The sequence below is a fragment of the Puma concolor genome, chromosome A2, assembly GCF_028749965.1.
Source record: "Puma concolor isolate L17-30 chromosome A2, mPumCon1.1.hap2, whole genome shotgun sequence".
NCBI classification, from domain to species: domain Eukaryota; kingdom Metazoa; phylum Chordata; class Mammalia; order Carnivora; family Felidae; genus Puma; species Puma concolor.
Window position 1 is genome coordinate 100,515,609 of NC_141668.1, and position 23,500 is coordinate 100,539,108.

Sequence of the window (23,500 nt, forward strand, 5' to 3'; positions counted from 1 at the left end):
GGAAGCAACCAGCCATCATCTAGAACCAGGTAGAGGACACACAGGAGAGATACCAGGCTAGGAGGAAAGCATCGCAAAGTTTCACCTTTTTTGTTTTTAATTTTTCTTAATGTTTATTTATTTTTGAGAGAGACAGACAGAACGCGAATGGGGGAGGGGCATAGAGAGAGGGAGACACAGAACCTGATGCAGTCTCCAGGCTAAAGCTGTGTCCCCTGCCTGTGCTTGGATCCCTGTGCCTAGGAGTGCTTGCCAAAGAGGGCGTGTCAGGAGCGTGCTCGCGCGCGCGCGGGCGCGCGCACGCGGGCGCGGTTGCTTCCAGGCCGGGGGCGGAGCGCAGAGAGGGCTGAGCTGTAAGTGCTCCCCGTACTGGTTCTGCGACCTCAAGCCGCACGGAGACCCCACCTCCCCCCACCCGGGCCTGCTGGGAACTAACGCCCTCCCTGCCCTCTTGACCATCTCACGGGGGACGTGCTGCTGACTGGCGCCTGCGACCTGGTAGCGGGACACACCCAGAGAGGACTCGGAGCCATGAGCCGCCAGCCCCGGAGGGTGGCGGCCCTGCTGCTCGGGCTGCTCCTGGAGGTAGGGGCTGAGGTGGGGGCCGCGCTACACGGGGGCACCTCTTGGATTGGCTCGTGGAGCGCAACCACTGCCAGGGGCTGAGCGCGGTGCGATGCCCAGATGCCCCAGAAGACCATCTGTGAGAACCCTAAAGGTCCAGGGGCTGAGAACCACAGCCTCCCTCCAGTACCTTCATAAGTCCCAGGGCTGAGTATGTAGGGATCCTGGTAACAAGGTCCCATCAGGGTTTCCGCCTGCCCCTCTCTGTCTTCCCCTTCCATTCCCACCCGACCCCGCCTGCCCTACCCCACCTCCCCTCCCTTGTGCTCAGGGGTTCTTGTTGCTCTCCTTTCTCTGGTGGTCTGGAGGACTCAGGAGTGACCTTTATGCATTGTAGCCATCCCACCCTGCCCTTTCCCTCCAGGAGGAGGGCCCCAGATCCAGTGGGGGGTTAGGCTCCAGCGGGGGGGGGGGGGGGGGGGGGCGGTGGTCCAGGAGCTGCGCAGGCGCAGAGTCAGGCCCGCTGTGTGCAGTGGGTTGGAGGGTGGAGGTGCGAACATGCAGACCTGCAGTTGTGGGAAAACGTCAAGGCAGGGCCAGGGACGTCGCAGCCAAGAGCAGGAGGAAACATTCCTGCCTGTGAAAATGAAGCACAGGGACCTCAGATTCCAGAGAAACATTCCAGGGAGAGTCAGGGTGGTGGGCCTGAGTTGCTGGAGGCCAGCCAGGGACTGTGTTGAAAGGGTTGAGAGTGGAAGCAGCAAGTGAACACAGGCCTCCTGCCTCCCCCCTCCACACCCGCTGCCCTGCCCCGCCCAGTCCCGCCCCGCCCCGCCCCTGGTGGGAGTCCCCATTAGCACTCCCTGTTGCACCCTCTGATGGGGAGGGGGAGATCCCACCCCGCTTTTGGCGAAAGGGGGTCCTCTATCTTGGGAGTCAATGGGACTCTGGGGTAGGAGTCTGGATTAGGGGAAGTGCAACTCCCTGTTGAGCTCTTCATTTCTGAAGGCAATTTGCATTCAATCAATGAACTCTGAGCAAATGGGCCAGGAATAAGTGGCGCTTCTGTGTTTTAGAGGGTGGTCCAGACTCTTTCCTACTTGGAGATGTGTGTTGAAGAGAACTGGGTGTTGTGGATGGAGTTCAAAGTCATCTTTTTGGGAAATGTTGGGTGGGAACGTCTTCTTTGCACTCTGGCGAGGAAGGTGGATGGAAAAGCTCCTTGTTCCAGGCAGACTTGTGAGTTTTGTTCTTCCTATCCGTGGGGCGTGGTGCTTCACGGTTCCATAGAGCACCTCCTGTCTTGCATTCGTTCCGTGTTTCAAGAGTTTCAGACCTTAGGAATCACATCTCCTCTGGGACTCACCAGGCAGCACGAGGGAGAAGTGACTCAGAGCCCACCAGGTCCCTAGAAGCCAGTGCGTGTGTACTTGAGCAGGCAGTGCTCGTCTCTCAGCCTCCTTTGGAAATGAGGTCTTGAGCAAACGCTCTTTCATTGCATGGGTTCTACCTCTGTCAGGTTGTTGGGGTTTGTGTTTGTGCGTTACACTTACAGTGCGTTACACTGTGTAAGTGTCTGCGGTGCCATGTCCTGTATGGAGTCCTGACCGTGTTAGGGACCCAGTTCTTTCCAAAGGCACTGTTTTCTTGCATTGGAATTTCTCATTTCAACAGAGTTTTCCAATCCTGTCTCAAAGGCTGAAAACATCCTGAAGGCAGCACCGTGACCTTACTGAAAGCAAAAGTCTAAGAACTGAGGCTTTCCCAAACTTACATATCAATCTGACTGGTACTTTATGTTTTCAGTAAGATGGTGTGGTGTAGGCCACTTTCAGCAGCTGAGGCTCCTAAGCATCTATTTTGTCCCCAGGGGGTGAGTTGTCTCTGTCAGGAATTAAGGAGATTATTATTATCTTTAATATCATTATTTTCATTATTACCATTATTATTATATTTTGCACAACCCATTTCATGGAATTTGATACATGAGCTAGATATCTGAGACATTTTCTTCTTAAATTAGTTGCCCTGAATTTCATCTAAAATTGGTTGTTGTCAGAGTACCTTTGATGCTTTTCAAGTCTTGAACCGCCTCCATAAACGTGCTGTCCCGGTTGCCATATATGTGAGGAGGCAGAGTCTCTTGACCTGAAGCACATCAAAGTATCCAGGGAGATCTTTGGCAGCCTCTCACAGTCCACTGCACCCTGGCCTGGTTCGTGGCCTTTGTTTCTTTGTTCTGCTTGCACTGGTTTCATGGTACTTGTGGAGCAGTGAATCCTGCACCCCCTGGGATAAGGTGGTTCTTCCATTGTGGCCCTCCCTGCAGCACTCTGTTCTGGCACTCTGTTCCTAGCCGGCACCACCCAGAATCAGGCAGGGAGGTTTTCTTTTTACCAGCGGGAAGTCCTGAGTAGGGAGGGGGAGCCGGACACTGTCTGGGGAAGGACGGGATACCTCCCCTGCCTCACCATCCCCAGCAGTTCCCTTAGGTGCTGGCCACGAGAGGACTGCCTATGCGTGTTTGTTTTCCTTGGTCTTACCCCACCTTGGTAGAGGGCTTAGCCTGTTCCAGGCACTGTTCTGAGCACTTTAGAGATCTTGGCTGTTGACACAGAGTACCTCGGCAAGGACTCTCGTCCCCATTAGTATTTCCAATGGAAGATGTGAAAGAATGTGTGCCTGGGGTCACTGCTGTGAAACGGGAGGACTCGAGGCATGAAGCCAGGCAGTCGGGCTCCACGTGAGCGTGCTGCACCGCTGGCTTTCCCACTGCTGCCTGTTGAGAGGCAGGGAAAGCATTTGCACGTAGCGTGCATGTCCTGAGAGCAGAGGTGGGTTTGGAGACGTGAGTGTCCCCTGAAGCAGTGAATCCAGCAAAATAGGCTCTAGGGACTGAGTCACGCTTTCTGTGGGGAACCCTATGATTTCACATCCAGCCTGAGAGACTTTGGAGAGTGACATGTGGGGCTCTTAGTGAGTGTGGCGGCACAGCGGGGGGCATGGGTCAGCGGGACCTTCCTAGGACACCCCCCCCCCCCCCCGGTGCTGTGGTGCCCCTGAAACCCAGGCAGGGCTGGAAGGAGGAACAGGCTGTTGATGGCACCATTCCTTCCGCAGGGAGGCTTCTTGGGAGCTGGTGACTGAAGTGACCTTTGCTTTGGGGTGAACTCAGAGTTCCCCCTCTGAATTGCACAAGAAGCGGCTGAGGGCCCTCATTTCACGCGGTCCACACTCCCCGTCGCCCCGTGTGCCAGTCGCCAACGTCGCAGGCGCCCAGGTCGTGAACGTGGTCCCCCAGTATGGGAACCCCAAAGTCGTTTCTGCGTCCTCAAATGCTAACGTTCTCTGCTTGTGTCCTGCACCCTGGCTGGTCCGAGACCCTGAGCACAGTGCCTGCAGGAAGGGTGAAGGGTGCGAAGCTGTCTCCTGGTAGGTAGGGTAGGTAGCTGTGGTGAGGTCGTTCCCGGTGGCCTGCACTCAGCTGCAGGGCACCTTGGAACCCAAAGCCACCACGTTTCCAATGGGACAAAGTGCGCTGCAAGGGGAACCTGGGGAGTCATCAGGCCCTAAGGGTAGGCAGTCATGACCTTTATCCGTGGGGCTTTTGATCAGAGAGCCCTCTTTTCTAGATATTGTCAGGGCAGCCTCTTTGGAAGACAGAGGACAGGTTGTGGACACTTGTATAGCATCCTTCCCGTTGGTATGTGTCGTAAGGGCTCTGACCTTGCGGAAATGGGCGTGGATGGATGGAGTGGACTCCTGAATGGAAACTTCCCGGGGCGCCTGGGTGGCTCAGTGGGTTCAGCTTCCGACTTGGGCTCAGGTCATGATCTCGTGGTTCCTGATTTCCAGCCCTGCGCTGGGCTCTGTGCCGACAGCTCAGAACCTGGAGTCTGCTCTCAGATTCTGTGTGTGTCTCTCTCCCTCTCTGCCCCTCCTCCACTGGGTTTCTCTCTCTCTCTCTCTCTCTCTCTCTCTCTGTCTCTCTCTCAAAAATTAATAAACATTTAAGAAAATTAAAAAGAAAAATTAATATAACTTTCCCCAGGGTAGGTGCTAGGCATTCTGTCACATCCATTCATTCACTGGATGAGTAATGAACTCTACTGGGTTATATTATTATTATTATTATTATTATTATTTTAGGCTTTTTTATTTGTTTTGAGAGAGAGAGAGAGAGAGAGAGAGAGAGAGAGAGAGAATGTGTGTGCCTGTGAGCAGGGTTAGTGCAGAGAGAGAGGGAGATAGAGAATCCCAAGCAGGCTCTGCCCTGTTAGCTGTTTTTTTAATGTTCATTTTTGGGAGAGAGAGTGAGAGACAGGAAGAGAGAGAAAGCCAGTGGGGGAGGGCCAGAGATGGAGAGATAGACACACAGCATCTGAAGCAGGCTCCAGGCTCTGAGATGTTAGCACAGAGCCTGACAGGGGGCTTGAACCCACGAACCATGAGGTCATGACCTGAGCTGAAGTCAGAGGCTGGCTTAACCAACAGAGCTATCCAGGCGCCCCAACTACTGGGTTACTTTCCTTAAGGGAGTATCTTTCTAATTCTGCCCTGGATCCCAAACTGGAAACCTTTAAGTGAGGCTCCCATGTGTCTGAAAGTTGTTCCCACAAAAGGACAACCCTTCTTAGGCTTGAAACTTCCAGAGAGTGTTGGAAAGTGAATGTTGTTTTTTGAAACTAAGGAAAATAAGAGGATTACTAAGTAGTTTCCTAAAGTTCTGTGTATTTTGATGTCTGGGAGTCTAGAAATTAGAACCAAGTCATGTTTAAGTGTGTTTTTGTTTTTTTGCCAAATACTTCTTGTGCCCTGGGATGCCAACAATTGTGGCAGCCCTTGGATGCCAATTCTCTGAAATAAACCTTTTCAGCCCTCCCACTCTGTAGAGTGGCAACTGGCCACTCTGTAGAGTGGCAATCCGGGCAACATGGGATTTCAATGAAAAAGAGGACTGTAGGGAGTTTGTTATCGCTGGAAGCTCCATAGGTGGCTGGGAGCTGGTGGATGGCAGTTGAACCTAGTGGTAAGGCCTTGTTCTGAAGCAGGGAAAACCTGTCTCCAGGTATGTGAGGAGGGCCAGGGGCCTTGGGACCAGACTTGGGGCTCTAACTGGCCCTTGCTTTCTTTTGGCTTGTGCGCAGCTATAAGGCCAGCTGGGGGGAAGTGACTCTAGAAGTCTATTGATTGGGCTAGTGGTCACTTGATTATCTAGCCATGGGATGACAAGTAATGTTTCTAGAATTCACGTTAATCATCTCCTGTTGATGAGGCCTCTCAAATGCCACCCTTCAGGAAGCCTATCTTGATCACCCTATGTAAAATTCCAACCCATTCTCCTCCCAGACCCCTTGCTCAGACCAATTCCCTCCTTCCTGTGTATCTGTTACTTTCAGAATCTGATGCAATTAACTTTAGAGGGGCAAAGGTTTTCTCCATTTTGTTGACTGAAATATCTCTAGCTCCTAGAATAGTACCTGCCACAGAGTAGGACTCAGTAAATATTTGAATGAGTTAATAGATCCTTGAGTAATGACCTTGGGTGAAGGAACTGAATAGGTGTAAGGTAGGAGAGCGGAAGATCATTGATTAGCTGTGGACTCTGAAGCGTGGAGTGCTGTACTAACCTGTACTTCCTTAGCTGTAACCTATTTGGACACCTGCAGTAATGGAAACAATGCATCCACTTTTTGGGCAACTTAATTGTTAAAGTTTTCTGTTATATTGAGGAGAAATGTCTACATTATTTTTAACCTGGCTCTAGTTCTGCATTCTTGGGCTTTTCAGAAGAAATAGAATCACAATGTCAGCCCCTCAGCATTTGAACACAGCTTATTATAGTCCCCAGTGTGTTCTTCTCAAGGTTCATTTCCTTCTGTCATTTCTCCAAGGATGTGCTTTTGAGTCCTCTCATGGTCCTCACAGCTGCCCTTTGAAAAGTCTGTCAAACTGTGAAAATAGTTGGTCCTAGGAAAAGTCCACTCAAAGTAAATCCAGTGTTTTTTTAAAAAAATAATAATGTTTATTTTTGAGAGAGAGACAGAGATGGAGCATGAGCAGGGGAGGAGCAGAGAGAAGAGAGAGACAGGAATCCAAAGAAGGCTGCAGGCTCCGAGCTGTCAGCACAGAGCCTGATGCAGGGCGCGAACTCAACGGACCGTGAGATCATGACCTGAACCGAAGTCCGATACTTAACTGACTGATACAGCCAGGTGCCCCCAAAGTAAATCCACTTAAGGACCAGAATTTTGTAGTTAATAGTGAGGGAAAAACAAAGCCCAAATTATAAAAATAAGTTAGGGGCGCTTGGGTGACTCAGTCAGTTGAGCATCTGACTCTTGATTTTGGCTCAGGTCAGGATCCCAGGGTTCTGAGATCGAGCCCTGCCTCAGGCTCCACATGGAGCCTGCTTAAGATTCTCTCTGTCTTTCCCTCTTCCCCTCTCCCTTGCTTGTGCAATCTCTTTCTCTCTAAAATAAAAAAAAAAAAATTAAAATAAGTGAATTTTATCTAAGTATTCATTTTTAGAATTTTAGAATTTTTTACAATTTTAGAATTTTAGGGGTGGGGGAAGAGATTAATTTTTGTGACAAAAAATATGTGATGAATAATATTCAAGTCTTCACTTGACATTGAAAGTCAGAGGAATGATCATAGTAAATTTTTTTCTTTTTTTTTTTTTTTTCCAAAATTATTTGCTCTAGTAACCAACCCTCCACCCACAACGTACACTTCTAGCTTCTCTTGGTGTTTTTTATTCCTACCATTCTCCTTTGAGCATCTGTTGGGTCATTATTGTGGCTAAACTGCCAGATTCTTTGTCCCTTTCATAGGCTTCATTAGGTACTGCATCTTTGTGAGATCTGCGAGATCATTTTGCTGTCCATTTGTGTGGTATTTGTGTTGTACTTTCCTATGATCCTGTCATCAAAGATTGATTCCAGAGCTGCTTTAGTTAAGTGGGCTGGGTTGTTGGTGCACTGCTAAGAAAGAATGAGTTCAGTGGTAAGTATATTTTGCCATGAAGCCTTTGGCTTGCCTCCTATGTCTTCCCATTATGTCTTATTTGAACGTTCAGGACACTCTGTTCTATAGGCGTGATCTGACTGGCTCTATCAGAACCCTCCTGTGGACCTTGTCATATGCAGATAAGATAAGCCAAGAGATTCACATTGAGTTTTCAGTGACATTGAAATCTTTTTGACAAGGGCTCCTGATAACCCACAAGTCCTCACAACAGTTGTGGAGATGTATACTATAATTTATATTTTTTAAGACTGAAATTGAGGTCTATATATTTATTGTAATTCAACTCACATTAACATTCTTTATCTCATCTTGTTAAACTTGTCAACATCTGTTTGGGTGGTGTCTCAGTCCATTTGGCCTGCTCTAACAAAATTGAACACAGAAATTTCTTTCTTATGTCTCTGAAGGCCGGGAAGTCTAAGATCAAGGCCCCAGCATGGTTGAGTCCTATGAGGGCCATCTTCCTGATTCATAGCCAAACACCTTCTGGCTGTGTTCTCACTTGGTAGAAGGAGCAAGGGGTCTCTGTGGCGTCTCTTTTATAAGAGCACTAATCCCATTCATGAGGCCTTGTTATCTAATCACCTTCCAGAGGCCCCACCCGCTAATACCATCACATCAGGCATTAGGATTCCAATCTATGGATTTTGAGGGGAAATGAACATATGGATGTTAGCAGATGATGACATGACCATGTGTTATAGAATCTCCACTGTTTTCTAATTCTAATTCATAATGCTGCTATTAACACTGGGGTGCATTATGAATAATAGCTTAATTACGGAAAGAGCCCACAAGTCCATTGATTCATGAATGGGTAAAGAAGATACGGATGTATATCTATGTACATACACACAAACACATACACATATGCACAGACAGATACAATGGAATATTACTCAGCCATCAAGAAAAGTGAAATCTTGCCATTTGCAATGAAGTGGATGGAATTAGAATGTATTATGCTAAGCAAAATAAGTCAAAGACAAATCCCATATGATTTCACTCATGTGGAATTTAAGAAACAAAACAGATGAACACATGGAAGAAAGAGGGCAAACCATGGAACAGCCTCCTTACTTATAGAGAACAAAGTGAGGGCTGCTGGAGGGGAGTTGAATGGGAGCATGGGTTAGATGGGTGATGGGCATTAAGGAGGGCACTTGTTTTGATGAGCATTAGGTGTTATATGTAAGTGATGAATCACTGAAGTGTACTCTTGCAACTAAGATTACACTGTATGTTAACCAACTGGAATTTAAATAAAAACTTGAAAATAAAAATAAATAGACAAATAGATAAGATGCTGGTGATGATGTGATAACTAGCAGTTACTAGTTTGCTTAGTATGTGTCAAAAACTGGTTCTTAAAACTGATACTTGTAAGTTTTATCTTTATTCTCTTTTCTTTATCTCTCTTTTCTTTATTCCCTTTTGTTTCCAGCTTTACTAAGGTACACTTGCCAAATAAGTTTTATGTGTTTAAGGTGTATGATGTGATATTTCGATATATGTATGCATTGTGACAACATTACTACCGTCAAGCTAATTAACGTATCAGTCACCTCACATAATTATCCTTTATGTATGTGTGGTGAGAACACTTCAGATCAACTCTCTCAGCAAATTTCATGTCTACAATACGGTTTCATTAACTGTAGTCACCATGCTGTACCGTGGCCGTCCAGACCTTATTCATCCTGCCCTGAATATTTGTACCCTTTGAATAATATTTCCTCATGTTCCTCTTCTCCCATCTTGATGACTACTGTTCTATTCTCTGGTTTCATGAGTTTGATTTTTTAAGATTCCATATATAAATGGAATACTGTCATATTTTTTCACGTGTCTGGCTTATTTCAATTAATATACTGTTCTCCAGGTTCATTCATGTTGTGAAAATGGCCGAATGCCTTTCTTTTTAAAGCAGGGATAATGTTATATTTTTTCCATATAACTTTGCAAAGATACATTCATGCATTGACACTTTGGTTGTTTCCTTAGCTATTGTGAGTAATGCTGCAATGAACATGAGGGTTCAGACATCTTTCCAAAACAGTGATTTTATTTCTTTTGGATATATACCCAGAAGCGAGATCACTGGATCACATAGCAGTTCTCTTTTTTAAAGTTTTGAGGAAGCTCCCTAGCATTTTCCCTAATGGGTGTACCAATTTATATTCCCACCAAGAGTGTACAGCCATTCTCTTTTTTTTTAAGTTTTTGTTTTTTTTGTTTTGTTTTGTTTTGTTTTTGTTTTTGAGAGAGAGAGAGAGAGAACATGAGCTGGGAAGAGTCAGAGAGAGAGAGACACAGAATCCGAAGCAAGCTCCAGGCTCCGAGCTGTCAGCACAGAGCCCAACATGGGGCTCGAACCCACAGGACTGTGAGATCATGACTTGAGCCAAAGTCAGACGCCTAACCGACTGAGCCATGCAGGCACCCCGCAGCTCCCTTTACTTCACATACTTGCCAACAGTTGTTATCTATTGTGTTTTTTGATACTAGCCATCCTAACAGGTTTAAGATGACATCTCATTGTGGTTTTGATTTGCCTTTCCCTGAAGATTAGTGATATTGAGCCTTTTTTCATTTACCTGTTGGCCATTAGTATGTCTTCTTTGGAAAAATATCTATTCAGGTACTTTGCCTATGTTTCAATTGGGTTACTTGCTTCATTGCTATTGAATTGTATGATTTCCTTGTATATTTTACCTATTAACCTCTTATCAGATAATATGGTTTGCAACTATTTTCTGCCATCCCATAGGTTGCCTTTTCAGGTTATTGTTTCCTTTGCTGCACAGAAGTTTTGTTTTTGTTTTTGTTTTTGTTTTTAGTTAGACATAGTCCCCCTTGTTTACTTTTGCTTTTGTTGCCTGTGCTCTTCTCTTGGTGTCATATTAAAAAAAATCTTTGCCGGGGCGCCTGGGTGGCTCAGTCGGTTGAGCGGCCGACTTCAGCTCAGGTCATGATCTCACGGTCCGTGAGTTCAAGCCCCGCGTCGGGCTCTGTGCTGACAGCTCGGAGCCTGGAGCCTGTTTCAGATTCTGTGTCTCCCTCTCTCTGACCCTCCCCCGTTCATGTTCTGTCTCTCTCTGTCTCAAAAATAAATAAACGTTAAAAAAATTAAAAAAAAAATCTTTGCCAAGACCAGTAAAAAGGAGCTTTCCCCCTATGTTTTCTTCTAGGAATTTTGCAGTTTCAGGTCTTCCATTTAAGTCTAACCCTGGAATTATTTTTATTTGCTTGAATTTCTTGAAGCTTGTGTCGTGAACATGAATCTATCTTGCAAAATGTTCCATGTGCACTTGAGAAGAATGTCTATTCTGCTGCTGGTGGGAACTTCTATCTATGCCTGTTAGGTCCATTTGGTCTATAGTGTTGTTCACTTCTGCTGTTTCTTTATGGATACCCTCTGTGTGATCTATATATTATGGAGTGGAGTCGCCTAGTATTATTGTATGCCATATATTTTTCTCCTTCAGATCTGTCAATGTTTTCTTTATACATTTACATGTTTTGATGTGGGTGCTAGTATATTTATAACTGTTATACATTGAATTGACCCTTTATCATTATTTGATGACTTTCTTTCTCATTTGAGAAAGTATAGTATAGAAAGTATAGTATAGTGTAGAAAGAAAGTATAATTTGTCTGATATAAGCATATATATATATATGAGCATAGCCAGTCCTGCTCTCTTTTGGTTACCATTTGCATGGAATATCTTTTTCCATCCCTTTACTTTGAACCTATGTGTGCCTTCAAAGCTGAAGTGAGTCTCTTGTATGAAGCATATAGTTGGGTCTTTTTTTTTTTTTTTTTTTTAATATATTCAGCCACTCTGTGCTTTTTTTTTTATTTGGAGAATTTAGTCCATTCACATTTAAAGTTGTTATTGATAAGAACTTTCTCTTGCCATCATGTTCATTGTTTCTAAATTTTTTCATAGTTTCTTCATTCCTTTCTTCCTTTCTTGTGGTCTTCCTTTGTGATTTTTTGATTTTTTTTTTTTTTTTTTTTTTTACATTTCCAAACCACTTTTTTTTTTTTTGGTATTTTATTTTATTTTATTTTTCAATATATGAAGTTTATTGTCAAATTGGTTTCCATACAACACCCAGTGCTCATCCCAAAAGGTGCCCTCCTCAATACCCATCACCCACCCTCTCCTCCCTCCCACCCCCCCATCAACCCTTAGTTTGTTCTCAGTTCTCAACAGTCTCTTATGCTTTGGCTCTCTCCCACTCTAACCTCTTTTTTTTTTCCTTCCCCTCCCCCATGGGTTTCTGTTAAGTTTCTCAGGATCCACAGAAGAGTGAAACCATATGGTATCTGTCTTTCTTTGTATGGCTTACTTCACTTAGCATAACACTCTCCAGTTCCATCCATGTTGCTACAAAGGGCCGTATTTCATTCTTTCTCATTGCCACGTAGTACTCCATTGTGTATATAAACCACAATTTCTTTATCCATTCATCAGTTGATGGACATTTAGGCTCTTTCCATAATTTGGCGATTGTTGAGAGTGCTGCTGTAAACATTGGGGTACAAGTGCCCCTATGCATCAGTACTCCTGTATACCTTGGGTAAATTCCTAGCAGTGGTATTGCTGGGTCATAGGGTAGGTCTATTTTTAATTTTTTGAGGAACCTCCACACTGTTTTCCAGAGTGGCTGCAGCAGTTTGCATTCCCACCAACAGTGCAAGAGGGTTCCCGTTTCTCCACATCCTCTCCAGCATCTATAGTCTCCTGATTTGTTCATTTTGGCCACTCTGTCTGGTGTGAGGTGATATCTGAGTGTGATTTGGATTTGTATTTCCCTGATGAGGAGCGACATTGAGCATCTTTTCATGTGCCTGTTGGCCATCCTGATGTCTTCTTTAGAGAAGTGTCTATTCATGTTTTCTGCCCATTTCTTCACTGGGTTATTTGTTTTTCTGGTGTGGAGTTTGGTGAGCTCTTTAGAGATTTTGGATACTAGCCCTTTGTCCGATATGTCAGTTGCAAATATCTTTTCCCATTCTGTTGGTTGCCTTTCAGTTTTGTTGCTTGTTTCCTTTGCTATGCAGAAGCTTTTTATCTTCATAAGGTCCCAGTAGTTCATTTTTGCTTTTAATTCCCTTGCCTTTGAGGATGTGTCAAGTAAGAAATTGCTACGGCTGAGGTCAGAGAGGTTGTTTCCTGCTTTCTCCTCTAGGGTTTTGATGGTTTCCTGTCTCACATTCAGGTCCTTCATCCATTTTGAGTTTATTTTTGTGATTGGTGTGAGAAAGTGGTCTAGTTTCAAACTTCTGCATGTTGCTGTCCAGTTCTCCCAGCACCATTTGTTAAAGAGACTGTCTTTTTTCCAGGATATTCTTTCCTGCTTTGTCAAAGATTAGTTGTCCATACGTTTGTGGGTCTAGTTCTGGGGTTTCTATTTTATTCCATTGGTCTATGTGTCTGTTTTTGTGCCAATACCATGCTGTCTTGATGATTACAGCTTTGTAGTAGAGGCTAAAGTCTGGGATTGTGGTGCCTCCTGCTTTGGTCTTCTTCTTCAAGATTACTTTGGCTATTCGGGGTCTTTTCTGGTTCCAGACAAATTTTAGGATTGCTTGTTCTAGTTTTGAGAAGAATGCTGGTGCAATGTTGATTGGGATTGCATTGAATGTGTAGATAGCTTTGGGTACTATTGACATTTTGACAATATTTATTCTTCCAATCCATGAGCACGGAATGTTTTTCCATTTCTTTATATCTTCTTCAATTTCCTTCATGAGCTTTCTATAGTTTTCAGCATACAGATCTTTTACATCTTTGGTTAGATTTATTCCTAGGTATTTTATGCTTCTTGGTGCAATTGTGAATGGGATCAGTTTCTTTATTTGTCTTTCTATTGCTTCATTATTAGTGTATAAGAATGCAACTGATTTCTGTACATTGATTTTGTATCCTGCAACTTTGCTGAATTCATGTATCAGTTCTAGCAGACTTTTGGTGGAATCTATCGGATTTTCCATATCATGTATAATATGTATAATATATACATGTATATATAATATCATGTCATCTGCAAAAAGTGAAAGCTTCACTTCATCTTTGCCAATTTGGATGCCTTTGATTTCCTTTTGTTGTCTGATTGCTGATGCTAGAACTTCCAACCCTATGTTAAACAACAGCGGTGAGAGTGGACATCCCTGTCGTGTTCCTGATCTCAGGGAAAAAGCTCTCAGTTTTTACCCATTGAGGATGATGTTAGCTGTGGGCTTTTCATAAATGGCTTTTATGATCTTTAAGTATGTTCCTTCTATCCCGACTTTCTCGAGGGTTTTTTTAAGAAAAGGTGCTGAATTTTGTCAAAGGCCTTTTCTGCATCGATTGACAGGATCATATGGTTCTTATCTTTTCTTTTATTAATGTGATGTATCACATTGATTGATTTGCGAATGTTGAACCAGCCCTGCATCCCAGGAATGAATCCCACTTGATCATGGTGAATAATTCTTTTTATATGCTGTTGAGTTCGATTTGCTAGTATCTTATTGAGAATTTTTGCATCCATATTCATCAGGGATATTGGCCTGTAGTTCTCTTTTTTTACTGGGTCTCTGTCTGGTTTAGGAATCAAAGTAATACTGGCTTCATAGAATGAGTCTGGAAGTTTTCCTTCCCTTTCTATTTCTTGGAATAGCTTGAGAAGGATAGGTATTATCTCTGCTTTAAACGTCTGGTAGAACTCCCCTGGGAATCCATCTGGTCCTGGACTCTTATTTGTTGGGAGATTTTTGATGACTGATTCAATTTCTTCACTGGTTATAGGTCTGCTCAAGCTTTCTATTTCCTCCTGATTGAGTTTTGGAAGCGTGTGGGTGTTTAGGAATTTGTCCATTTCTTCCAGGTTGTCCAGTGTGTTGGCATATAATTTTTCATAGTATTCTCTGATAATTGCTTGTATCTCTGAGGGATTGGTTGTCATAATTCCATTTTCATTCATGATTTTATCTATTTGGGTCATGTCCCTTTTCTTTTTGAGAAGCCTGGCTGGAGGTTTATCAATTTTGTTTATTTTTTCAAAAAAACAACTCTTGGTTTTGTTGATCTTCTCTACAGTTTTTTTAGATTCTCTATTGTTTATATCTGCTCTGATCTTTATTATTTCTCTTCTTCTGCTGGATTTAGGCTGTCTTTGCTGTTCTGCTTCTATTTCCTTTAGGTGTGTTGTTAGATTTTGTATTTGGGATTTTTCTTGTTTCTTGAGATAGGCCTGGATTGCAATGTATTTTCCTCTCAGGACTGCCTTCGCTGCATCCCAAAGCATCTGGATTGTTGTATTTTCATTTTCATTTGTTTCCATATATTTTTAAATTTCTTCTCTAATTGCCTGGGTGACCCATTCATTCTTTAGTAGGGTGTTCTTTAACCTCCGTGCTTTTGGAGGTTTTCCAGACTTTTTCCTGTGGTTGATTTCAAGCTTCATAGCATTGTGGTCTGAAAGTATGCATGGTATGATTTCAATTCTTGTATACTTATGAAGGGCTGTTTTGTGACCCAGTGTGTGATCTATCTTGGAGAATGTTCCATGTGCACTCGAGAAGAAAGTATATTCTGTTGCTTTGGGATGCAGAGTTCTAAGTATATCTGTCAAGTCCATCTGATCCAATGTATCATTCAGGGCCCTTGTTTCTTTATTGACCGTGTGTCTAGATGATCTATCCATTTCTGTAAGTGGAGTGTTCAAGTCCCCTGCAATTACCACATTCTTATCAATAAGGTTGCTTATGTTTGTGAGTAATTGTTTTGTATATTTGGGGGCTCCTGTATTCGGCACATAGACATTTATAATTGTTAGCTCTTCCTGATGGATAGACCCTGTGATTATTATATAATGCCCTTCTTCATCTCTTATTACAGCCTTTAATTTAAAGTCTAGTTTGTCTGATATAAGTATGGTTACTCCAGCTTTCTTTTGACTTCCAGTGGCATGATAAATAGTTCTCCATCCCCTCACTTTCAATCTGAAGGTGTCCTCAGCTCTAAAATGAGTCTCTTGTTGACAGCAAATAGATGGGTCTTGTTTTCTTTTATCCATTCTGATACCCTATGTCTTTTGGTTGGAGCATTTAGTCCATTTACATTCAGCGTTATTACTGAAAGATATGGGTTTAGAGTCATTTTGATGTCTGTCGGTTTCATGCTTGTAGCGATGTCTCTGGTACTTTGTCTCACAGGATCCCCCTTAGGATCTCTTGTAGGGCTGGTTTAGTAGTGACGAATTCCTTCAGTTTTTGTTTGTTTGGGAAGACCTTTATCTCTCCTTCTATTCTAAATGACAGACTTGCTGGATAAAGGATTCTTGGCTGCATATTTTTTCTGTTCAACACATTGAAGATCTCCTGCCATTCCTTTCTGGCCTGCCAAGTTTCAGTAGAGAGATCGGTCACGAGTCTTATAGGTCTCCCTTTATATGTTAGAGCACGTTTATCTCTAGCTGCTTTCAGAATTTTCTCTTTATCCTTGTATTTTGCCAGTTTCACTATGATATGTCGTGGAGAAGATCGATTCAAGTTACGTCTGAAGGGAGTTCTCTGTGCCTCTTGGATTTCAATGCCTTTTTCCTTCCCCAGATCCGGGAAGTTCTCAGCTATTATTTCTTCAAGTACACCTTCAGCACCTTTCCCTCTCTCTTCCTCCTCTGGAATACCAATTATGCGTATATTATTTCTCTTTAGTGCATCACGTAGTTCTCTAATTTTCCCCTCATACTACTGGATTTTTTTATCTCTCTTTTTCTCAGCTTCTTCTTTTTCCATAATTTTATCTTCTAGTTCACCTATTCTCTCCTCTGCCTCTTCAATCCGAGCCGTAGTTGTCTCCATTTTATTTTGCAACTCATTGATAGCCTTTTTTAGCTCCTCCTGGCTGTTCCTTAGTCCCTTGATCTCTGTAGCAAGAGATTCTCTGCTGTCCTTTATACTGTTTTCAAGCCCAGCATGTTTTTCTGTTACTAATTAGTATTCACTCATTACAACTTGAGAAGCTCCCTTTAGTATTTCTTGCAAAACACGTCAGTGGTGGTAATCTCCTTTAGCTTCTGTTTGTTTCAGAAAGTCTTTATTTCACCTTCATTTCTGGAGGACGGCTTTGCTGGTTAATATATTCTTGATTAGCGTTTCTTTTCTTTCAGCACTTTGAATATATTATCCCACTCTTTTCAGGATTACACAGTTTCTGCTGAGGCAGAAATATGTCTTATGGAGGTTCTTTTGTATGTGATGAGTCTTTTTTCTCTTGCTGACTTAAAAATTGTCTTTTTGGCTTTGGCTTTTGATAATTTAATTACAGTGTGTCTTGATGTAATCTTTGGGTTGATCCTGTTGGAGAAACTTTGAGCTAAAGGAGCCTGGATAGCTATATCCCTCCCAAGATCTGGGAAATTTTCAACCATTATTTCTTAAACAAACTCTCTATCCCTTTCTTTTTTACTTTTCTCCTTCTCAAGGTCCCATAATGCATATATTGATTCACTTGATTGAGTTCTATAAATCCTATAGGCTTTCTTCACTTTAATTCACTCTTTTTTTCTTCTGACTGAAATATTTCACATGACTGGTCTTTGAGTTCACAGATCCTTTCTTCTTGATCGAGTAGTGTTGGAGGTCTCTAATGAATTCTTCTTTTCATTCATTAATTATGTTATTTTCCTCTCTGTTTAAAATTTTACTTATTCACTCATTTGTTCCAATATTTTATTTAAAGTCTAGCTAGTTAACCTATACTGTAATATTGGTTTCAGGAGTAGAATTTAATAATTTGTTACTTATATATAACACCCAGTGCTCATCCCCACAAGTGTCCTTCTTAATGCCCATCACCAATTTAACCTATCTCCCCATCCACCTCCTCTCCAGAAGTACTCAGTTTGCTCTTTGTAGTTAAGAATCTCTTATGTTTTGCCTCCCTCCCTGTTTTTACCTTATTTTATTTTTCTTCCCTTTCCCTATGTTCTTCTGTTTTGTTTCTTGAACTTCACATATGAGTGAAATCATATGGTATTTGTCTTCCTCTGACTTACTACCCTTAGCATAATACACTCTAGTTCCATCCATATCATTGCAAATGACAAGATTTTATTCTTTTTCATGGCTGAGCAATATTCCATTGTATATATACACCACATCTTCTTCTTCTTTTTTCTTAATGTTTCTCTATTTATGAGAGAGACAAAGACACAATGTGAGTGGGTTAGGGGCAGAGAGAGAGGGAGACACAGAAGCAGAAGCAGACTCCAGGCTCTGAGCTGTCAGCACAGAGCCCAACACGGAGCTTGAATTCACGAGCTGTGAGATCATGACCTGAGCCGAAGTTGGACTCTCAACTGACTGAGCCACCCAGGCGTCCCATACATCTTCTTTATCCATTCATCAGTCCATGGATATTTGGGCTCTTTCCATAATTTGGCTATTATTGACAGTGGTGCTATAAACTTTGGGGTGCATGAACTCCTTCAAATCAGTATTTTTGTATCCTTTGGGTAAATACCCAGTAGTGCAATTGCTGGGTTGTAGGGTAGTTCTATCTTTAACTGTTGGAGGAAACTCCCACTGTTTTCCAGAGTAGCTGAACCAGTTTGCATTACCATCTATAGTGTAAGACGGTTCCCCTTTCTTTGCAGCCTTGCCAATATCTGTTGTTTCCTGAGTTGTTCATTTTCACCATTCTGACAGGGATGAGGTGGTATCTCATTGTGGTTTTGATTAGTATTTCTCTAATGACGAGTGAGTTTGAGCATTTTTTATGTATTTGTTAGCCATTTGTAAGTCTTCTGTTGAGAAGTGTCTCTTCATGTCTTCTGTCCATTTCTTAAGTGGATTAATTTTTTTTAAATTTTTTAATGTTTGTTTATTTATTTATTTATTTATTTATTTATTTATTTATTTATTGAGAGACAGATAGAGAGACAGAGAGACAGACTGTGAGTGGGGGAGGAGCCGAGAGAGACGGAGACACAGAATCTGAAGCAGCCTCCAGGCTCTGAGCTGTCAGCACAGAGCCCGATGAAGGGCTCGAAATCACAGGCAGTAAGATCATGACCTGAGCTGAAGTCGGGCACTCAACAGACTGAGTCACCTGGTTGCCCCTTAACTGGATTATTTTTTTGTTGTTGTGGTTGCATGTTCAATTTGATAAGTTCTTTATAGATTTTGGATACTAGCTTTTTATCCAATATGTCATTTGTAAAAATCATCTCCCATTCCGTTGGTTGCCTTTTAGTTTTGCTGATTATTTCCCTCAGTGTGCAGAAGATTTTTATCTTGATGAAGTCCCAGTAATTCATTTTTGTTTTTGTATCCCATACCTTCAGCAACATGTTTAGTAAGATGTTGCTCTAGCTGAGGTAAGATAGGTTGCTGCCTGTTTTCTCATATAGGATTTTGATGGTTTCCCATCTTACAATTAAGTCTTTTATCTATTTTGAATTTGTCTTTGTGTACGTTGTAAGAAAGTGGTCCAGTTTCTTCCTTCTGCATGTAACAGTCCAGTTTTCCCAGCAGCAATTGTTGAAGAGACGATCTTATTTCCAGGGGATATTCTTTCCTGCTTTGTGGATGATCGGTTGACCATACTTTTATGGGTCCATTTCTAGGTGCTTTATTCTGTTCCACCGATCTATGTGTCTGTTTTTGTGCCAGTTCCATACTCTCTTGATTAAAGCTTTGTGATACAGCTTGATGTCCAGAATTGTGATGACTCCCACTGTGCTTTTCTTTTTCAACAGGACTTTGGCTATTCGGGGTCTTTTCTGGTCCCATACAAATTTTAGAATTGTTTGTTCTAGCTCTGTGATAAATGCTGGTGTTCTTTTAACAGGGATTGCATTTAATGTGCAGTTTGCTTTGTGTGATGTAGACATTTTAGTGATGTATGTTCTTCCAATCCATGAGCATGGGATGTTTTTGCATTTTTTATTTTTAGTCTTCTTCAATTTCTTTCATAAGCGTTCTATAGTTGTTAGAGTATAATCTTTTACCTCTTTGGTTAGGTTTATTCCTAGGTATCTCATGGTTTTGGTGCAATTGAAAATGGGATTGATTCCTTGATTTCTCTTCCTGCTTCTCTTCCTGCTCTTCTTGCATTATTGGTGTATGAAATGCAACTTATTTCTCTACTTTTTAAGTGTTATTTGAGAGAGAGAGAGAGAGAGTGCAATCAGGAAAGAGAGGCAGAGGAACAGAGAGAGAGAGAATCTCAAGCAGACCCCATGCTCAGCATGGGGCCTGACATGGGGCTCCTTCTCACGACCATGAGATATCACCTGAGCTGAAATCAAGCGTCAGTCGCTTAACTGACTAAGCCACCCAGGTGCCCTCTGATTTCTATTCTTTGATTTTATATGCTGTGACTTTGTTGAATTTATGTATCAAGTCTAGCGATTTTTTGGCAGAGTCATTTGGGATTTCCACATAGAGTATCTTATCTCTGTGAAGAGTAAAGTTTTGATTTCTTCCTTGCCAATTTGGATGCATTTTATTTCGTCTTGTTGTCTGATTGTTGAGGCTAAGACTTCCAGTACTGTGTTGAACAACAGTGGTGAGAGTGGACATCCCGGTAGTGTTCCTGAAAAACTGAGAGCTTTTCCCCCATTGAGGATGATACTAGTTGTTGGCCTTTTGTATCTGGTCCTTATGATATTGAGGTACGTTCCTTCTATCCCCACTTGCCTGAAGGTTTTTTGTATCAAGAAAAGATGCTTGTATTTTGTCAAATGCTTTTTCTGTGTCTATTGAGATGGCCATATTGTTCTTATCCTTTCTTTTATTAATGTGTGTAGCACCTTGATTGACTTGCAGGTACCAAAGCAGCCCTGTGGTCCAGTAGTAAATCCCTCTTGATAGTGGTGAATGATTCTTCTCATGTACTGTTAGATTTGATTTGCTAGTATCTTGTTGAGAATTTTTGCATCAAAGTTTACCAGCGATACTGGCCTGTAATTCTCCTTTTTAGTGGGGTCTTTGGTTTGGGGATCAAGGTAATGTTGGCCTCATAGAATGAGTTCGGAAGATTCCCTTCCTTTTCTATTTTTTGGAACAGTTTCAGAAGATTTGGTATCACCTCTTCTTTAAATGTCTGCCAGAATTCCCCCTGGGAAGCCATTCGGCCCTGGACTCTTGTTTGTTGGAATATTTTTGATTACTGATTTATTTCTTCAGTGATTATAGGTCTGTTCGAATTTTTTATTTCTTCCTGTTTCAGTTTTGGTAGTTGATATTGTTTGTAGGAATTTCTCCTGTTGTTTCAGATTGCCCAATTCGGTGGCATAGAAGTGCTCATATTATTCTCTTATAATTGTTTGCATGTTTTATTCAATGTATTCTTCTGCTAGAGAATTTCTGTTTGATATTTTTATTTTCCTTTTTGTTGCAATGTCTGTTTGTTCATGCACTTCCCCCCGATTTTGTTGAATTGTCTATTTGCATTTCCTTGTACCTCCCTGAGCTTTCTTAAGGTAATAATTTTGAATTCGTTGTCAGAAACTGCATATATTTCCATTTCTTGGGGCTTTATTCGTTTCCTGTTGTGATGTCATAGTTGCCTGATTCTTCGTGATCCATGTCACCCTGCACTGATGTCTGTGTACTTGAAGCAGTTAAGCACTTCTTCCTGTCTTTACAGGCTGGTGTTAACAGGTACAGGCCTTCTGCTGCTGTGTCCCCAGACTGATGGCACTATCTGTAGGATTGCAGTCGAGCAGAGCTAAGCCTGGTTACCTGACTGTTGCCGGGTCACCGTTGGGTCCAACATTGGCAGGCCTGTTACCATGGGCATGGGTTGCTGTGGATCCTGCCTGTACCTTGGGTGGACAGGACTGCTCTGGGACTATGGTTGAGCAGGTCTTGAGTCTGGTCACACGGCCATTTTCAGGCCTACAGTTGATGAGCCTCTTACCAGGGAGAATATGGATGGCTGTGGCTCCAGCTGTATCCCTGAGCATGCTTCCACCAGGTCCCTAGTTGGGTAGCACTGCCTTCTGGACCAGGGTAGAGCAGGGTGGGAACAGGATCACAAGGCTCTACAGGATCTACAGTTGGGACTGAGGTTGGTAGATCCCCCAGTGGGGACTCATACAGACATGTGTCCTCCAGTTCCCTGAGTATACATCATTGCCCTCAGACCCCCATAGATCAGTCCTGGAACTGAGTCCGAAGGAATCCACAGCTAGGAGTCAGGTCAACAGACCTGCTGCCAGGGGAAAACGTGTGTTTCCAGGTCCCTGGGCCAGCAGGAGTGACTCTTTACCTCCTTATAGTGGGGTTGGGGTTAGGTCTCAGGGCACCTCTGGTGCACTGAGGTCTGAGGTCAGCAGGTATGATAAAGGGGTCACGGATGGATTGTGGCTCCCCGGGGTCCTTTGGCAAATGTGGTTGTTTCAGGAGCATTGTGAAGCTGGGTTGGAGCCACATCCATAGGGACAGGGCTACTTCCAGTCTGTAGCTGGGACCACTGCCCATGAGCATACCACTAGGGCACTGGCCTGCCTTCACCAGGTGATATTTCATGGTCTTAGGCTTCATTGGGGTTTTGCAACTTTCTACTTGGATCCCAAAGTTCCCACAAGCAGACTTTGTCCGTGGCTGGCTGCCAGGTGATTGTGTTGGGGGATGAGCTGGGCACCTCCTATTCTACCATCTTGCTGACGTCCTGCAGGCACTGTTGTAAGCACTTGACGTTTCATCTCTATAACCTTCCTCTGAGTTCAGTGCAGCATTACATCCATGTTGCAAATAAGCCAAATGAAGCACAAGAGATTAAGAAGCTTGACCGAGATTTTCTAGCCAGAGCCAGGATTCTAACCCCATCAGACTGACATCATAGTCTGTTCTTAAATACTGTGCTTCACCTCTGCCTCCAGTATATAAATTTATATCATGATAGAATTTTCTTCTGTTTCAGGTTCCTTGTGGCCTGGCTTGGAATAGGTTCCTGCTGGCTGCCTCATGTTCTGGGTTTTTTGGTTATTAGAGACTGAAATTCAATCTTCTTTTCCTAAGTCATGTGTCTTTATTGTAAATAGGATGTGGAAATCTAGAATACGGTAATTTTGGTTCGTGGTATCTAGAAACAGATAAGCTTAAGAACTGAAACGTGGCTCCAAAAACAGCATGGCTGATTGGCTTGTCTTTGTGGCCTTTTGAGTCCTGTGCAAATTATCATCATCCATTTTGTTGCAGTCAGGGGCTCTGTGCCATGACCGGGGGTCCGGAGGGGTTTGGCAGACTGTGTGGGAGCTGATGATTCCAGACACATCCTGCAGAGGTGTTTGGGGAGTGCAGTGGCTTTCTGCCTCCTACGTGCATGTCTGGTCCCTGCATAGGTAAAATGGGAGGTTCCTGGTACACAAATTCATCGTCTCATCACCATGTACAAAGAGCTAGGAAAGGAAAATCTACCAGGAAACATTTTAGAATACATATAAAAGAAAACAAAAAGTCAGTTTTGGTTCATGAGCTATTTTGAGTATTTTCCAATTTATATTTATTTGCTCTATTTTATTTTCATTAGTAGAGCTCATTGAAAAAATTCTGGTGTAAGGATTGATTATTTCCTTAGGATTAGTTCTTGAAAGGTCCTTGTAAGAAATTATGTGAATGAAGTTTGAGTTTCTTTTTAAAACTTACCATAAGGAATTCTGCTCTTAGCCAAGGGCATGCTGTTCATAGGAAAATAATTGAGCACCACAACTATAATTAATAATGAAGTATAGGGCAGGGAAACCAGGAGAAGCCTGTACCTAAAGAGGATTTGGTACTTTGAAAAAGGGCCATGGGGGTGCCTGGGTGGCTGAGTCAGTTAAGCATCTGACTTCAGCTCAGGTCATGATCTCAAAGTTTGTGAGTTCAAACCCCACGTTGGGTTCT

The 23,500-nt window shown here is 42.8% G+C and overlaps 1 protein-coding gene across 1 annotated transcript in view; it reads left to right on the plus strand.

The window, feature by feature from the left end:
* Positions 1-303: 303 nt before the first annotated feature.
* The window catches only part of VOPP1 (VOPP1 WW domain binding protein), a 110,813-nt gene continuing 87,616 nt past the window's right edge, over positions 304-23,500 (plus strand). The window contains exon 1 of the mRNA XM_086697060.1: positions 304-585. Within this exon, the coding sequence (XP_086553186.1) occupies positions 532-585 (54 nt within the window). The 5' untranslated portion in view covers positions 304-531. The remainder of the gene's footprint in view (positions 586-23,500) is intronic.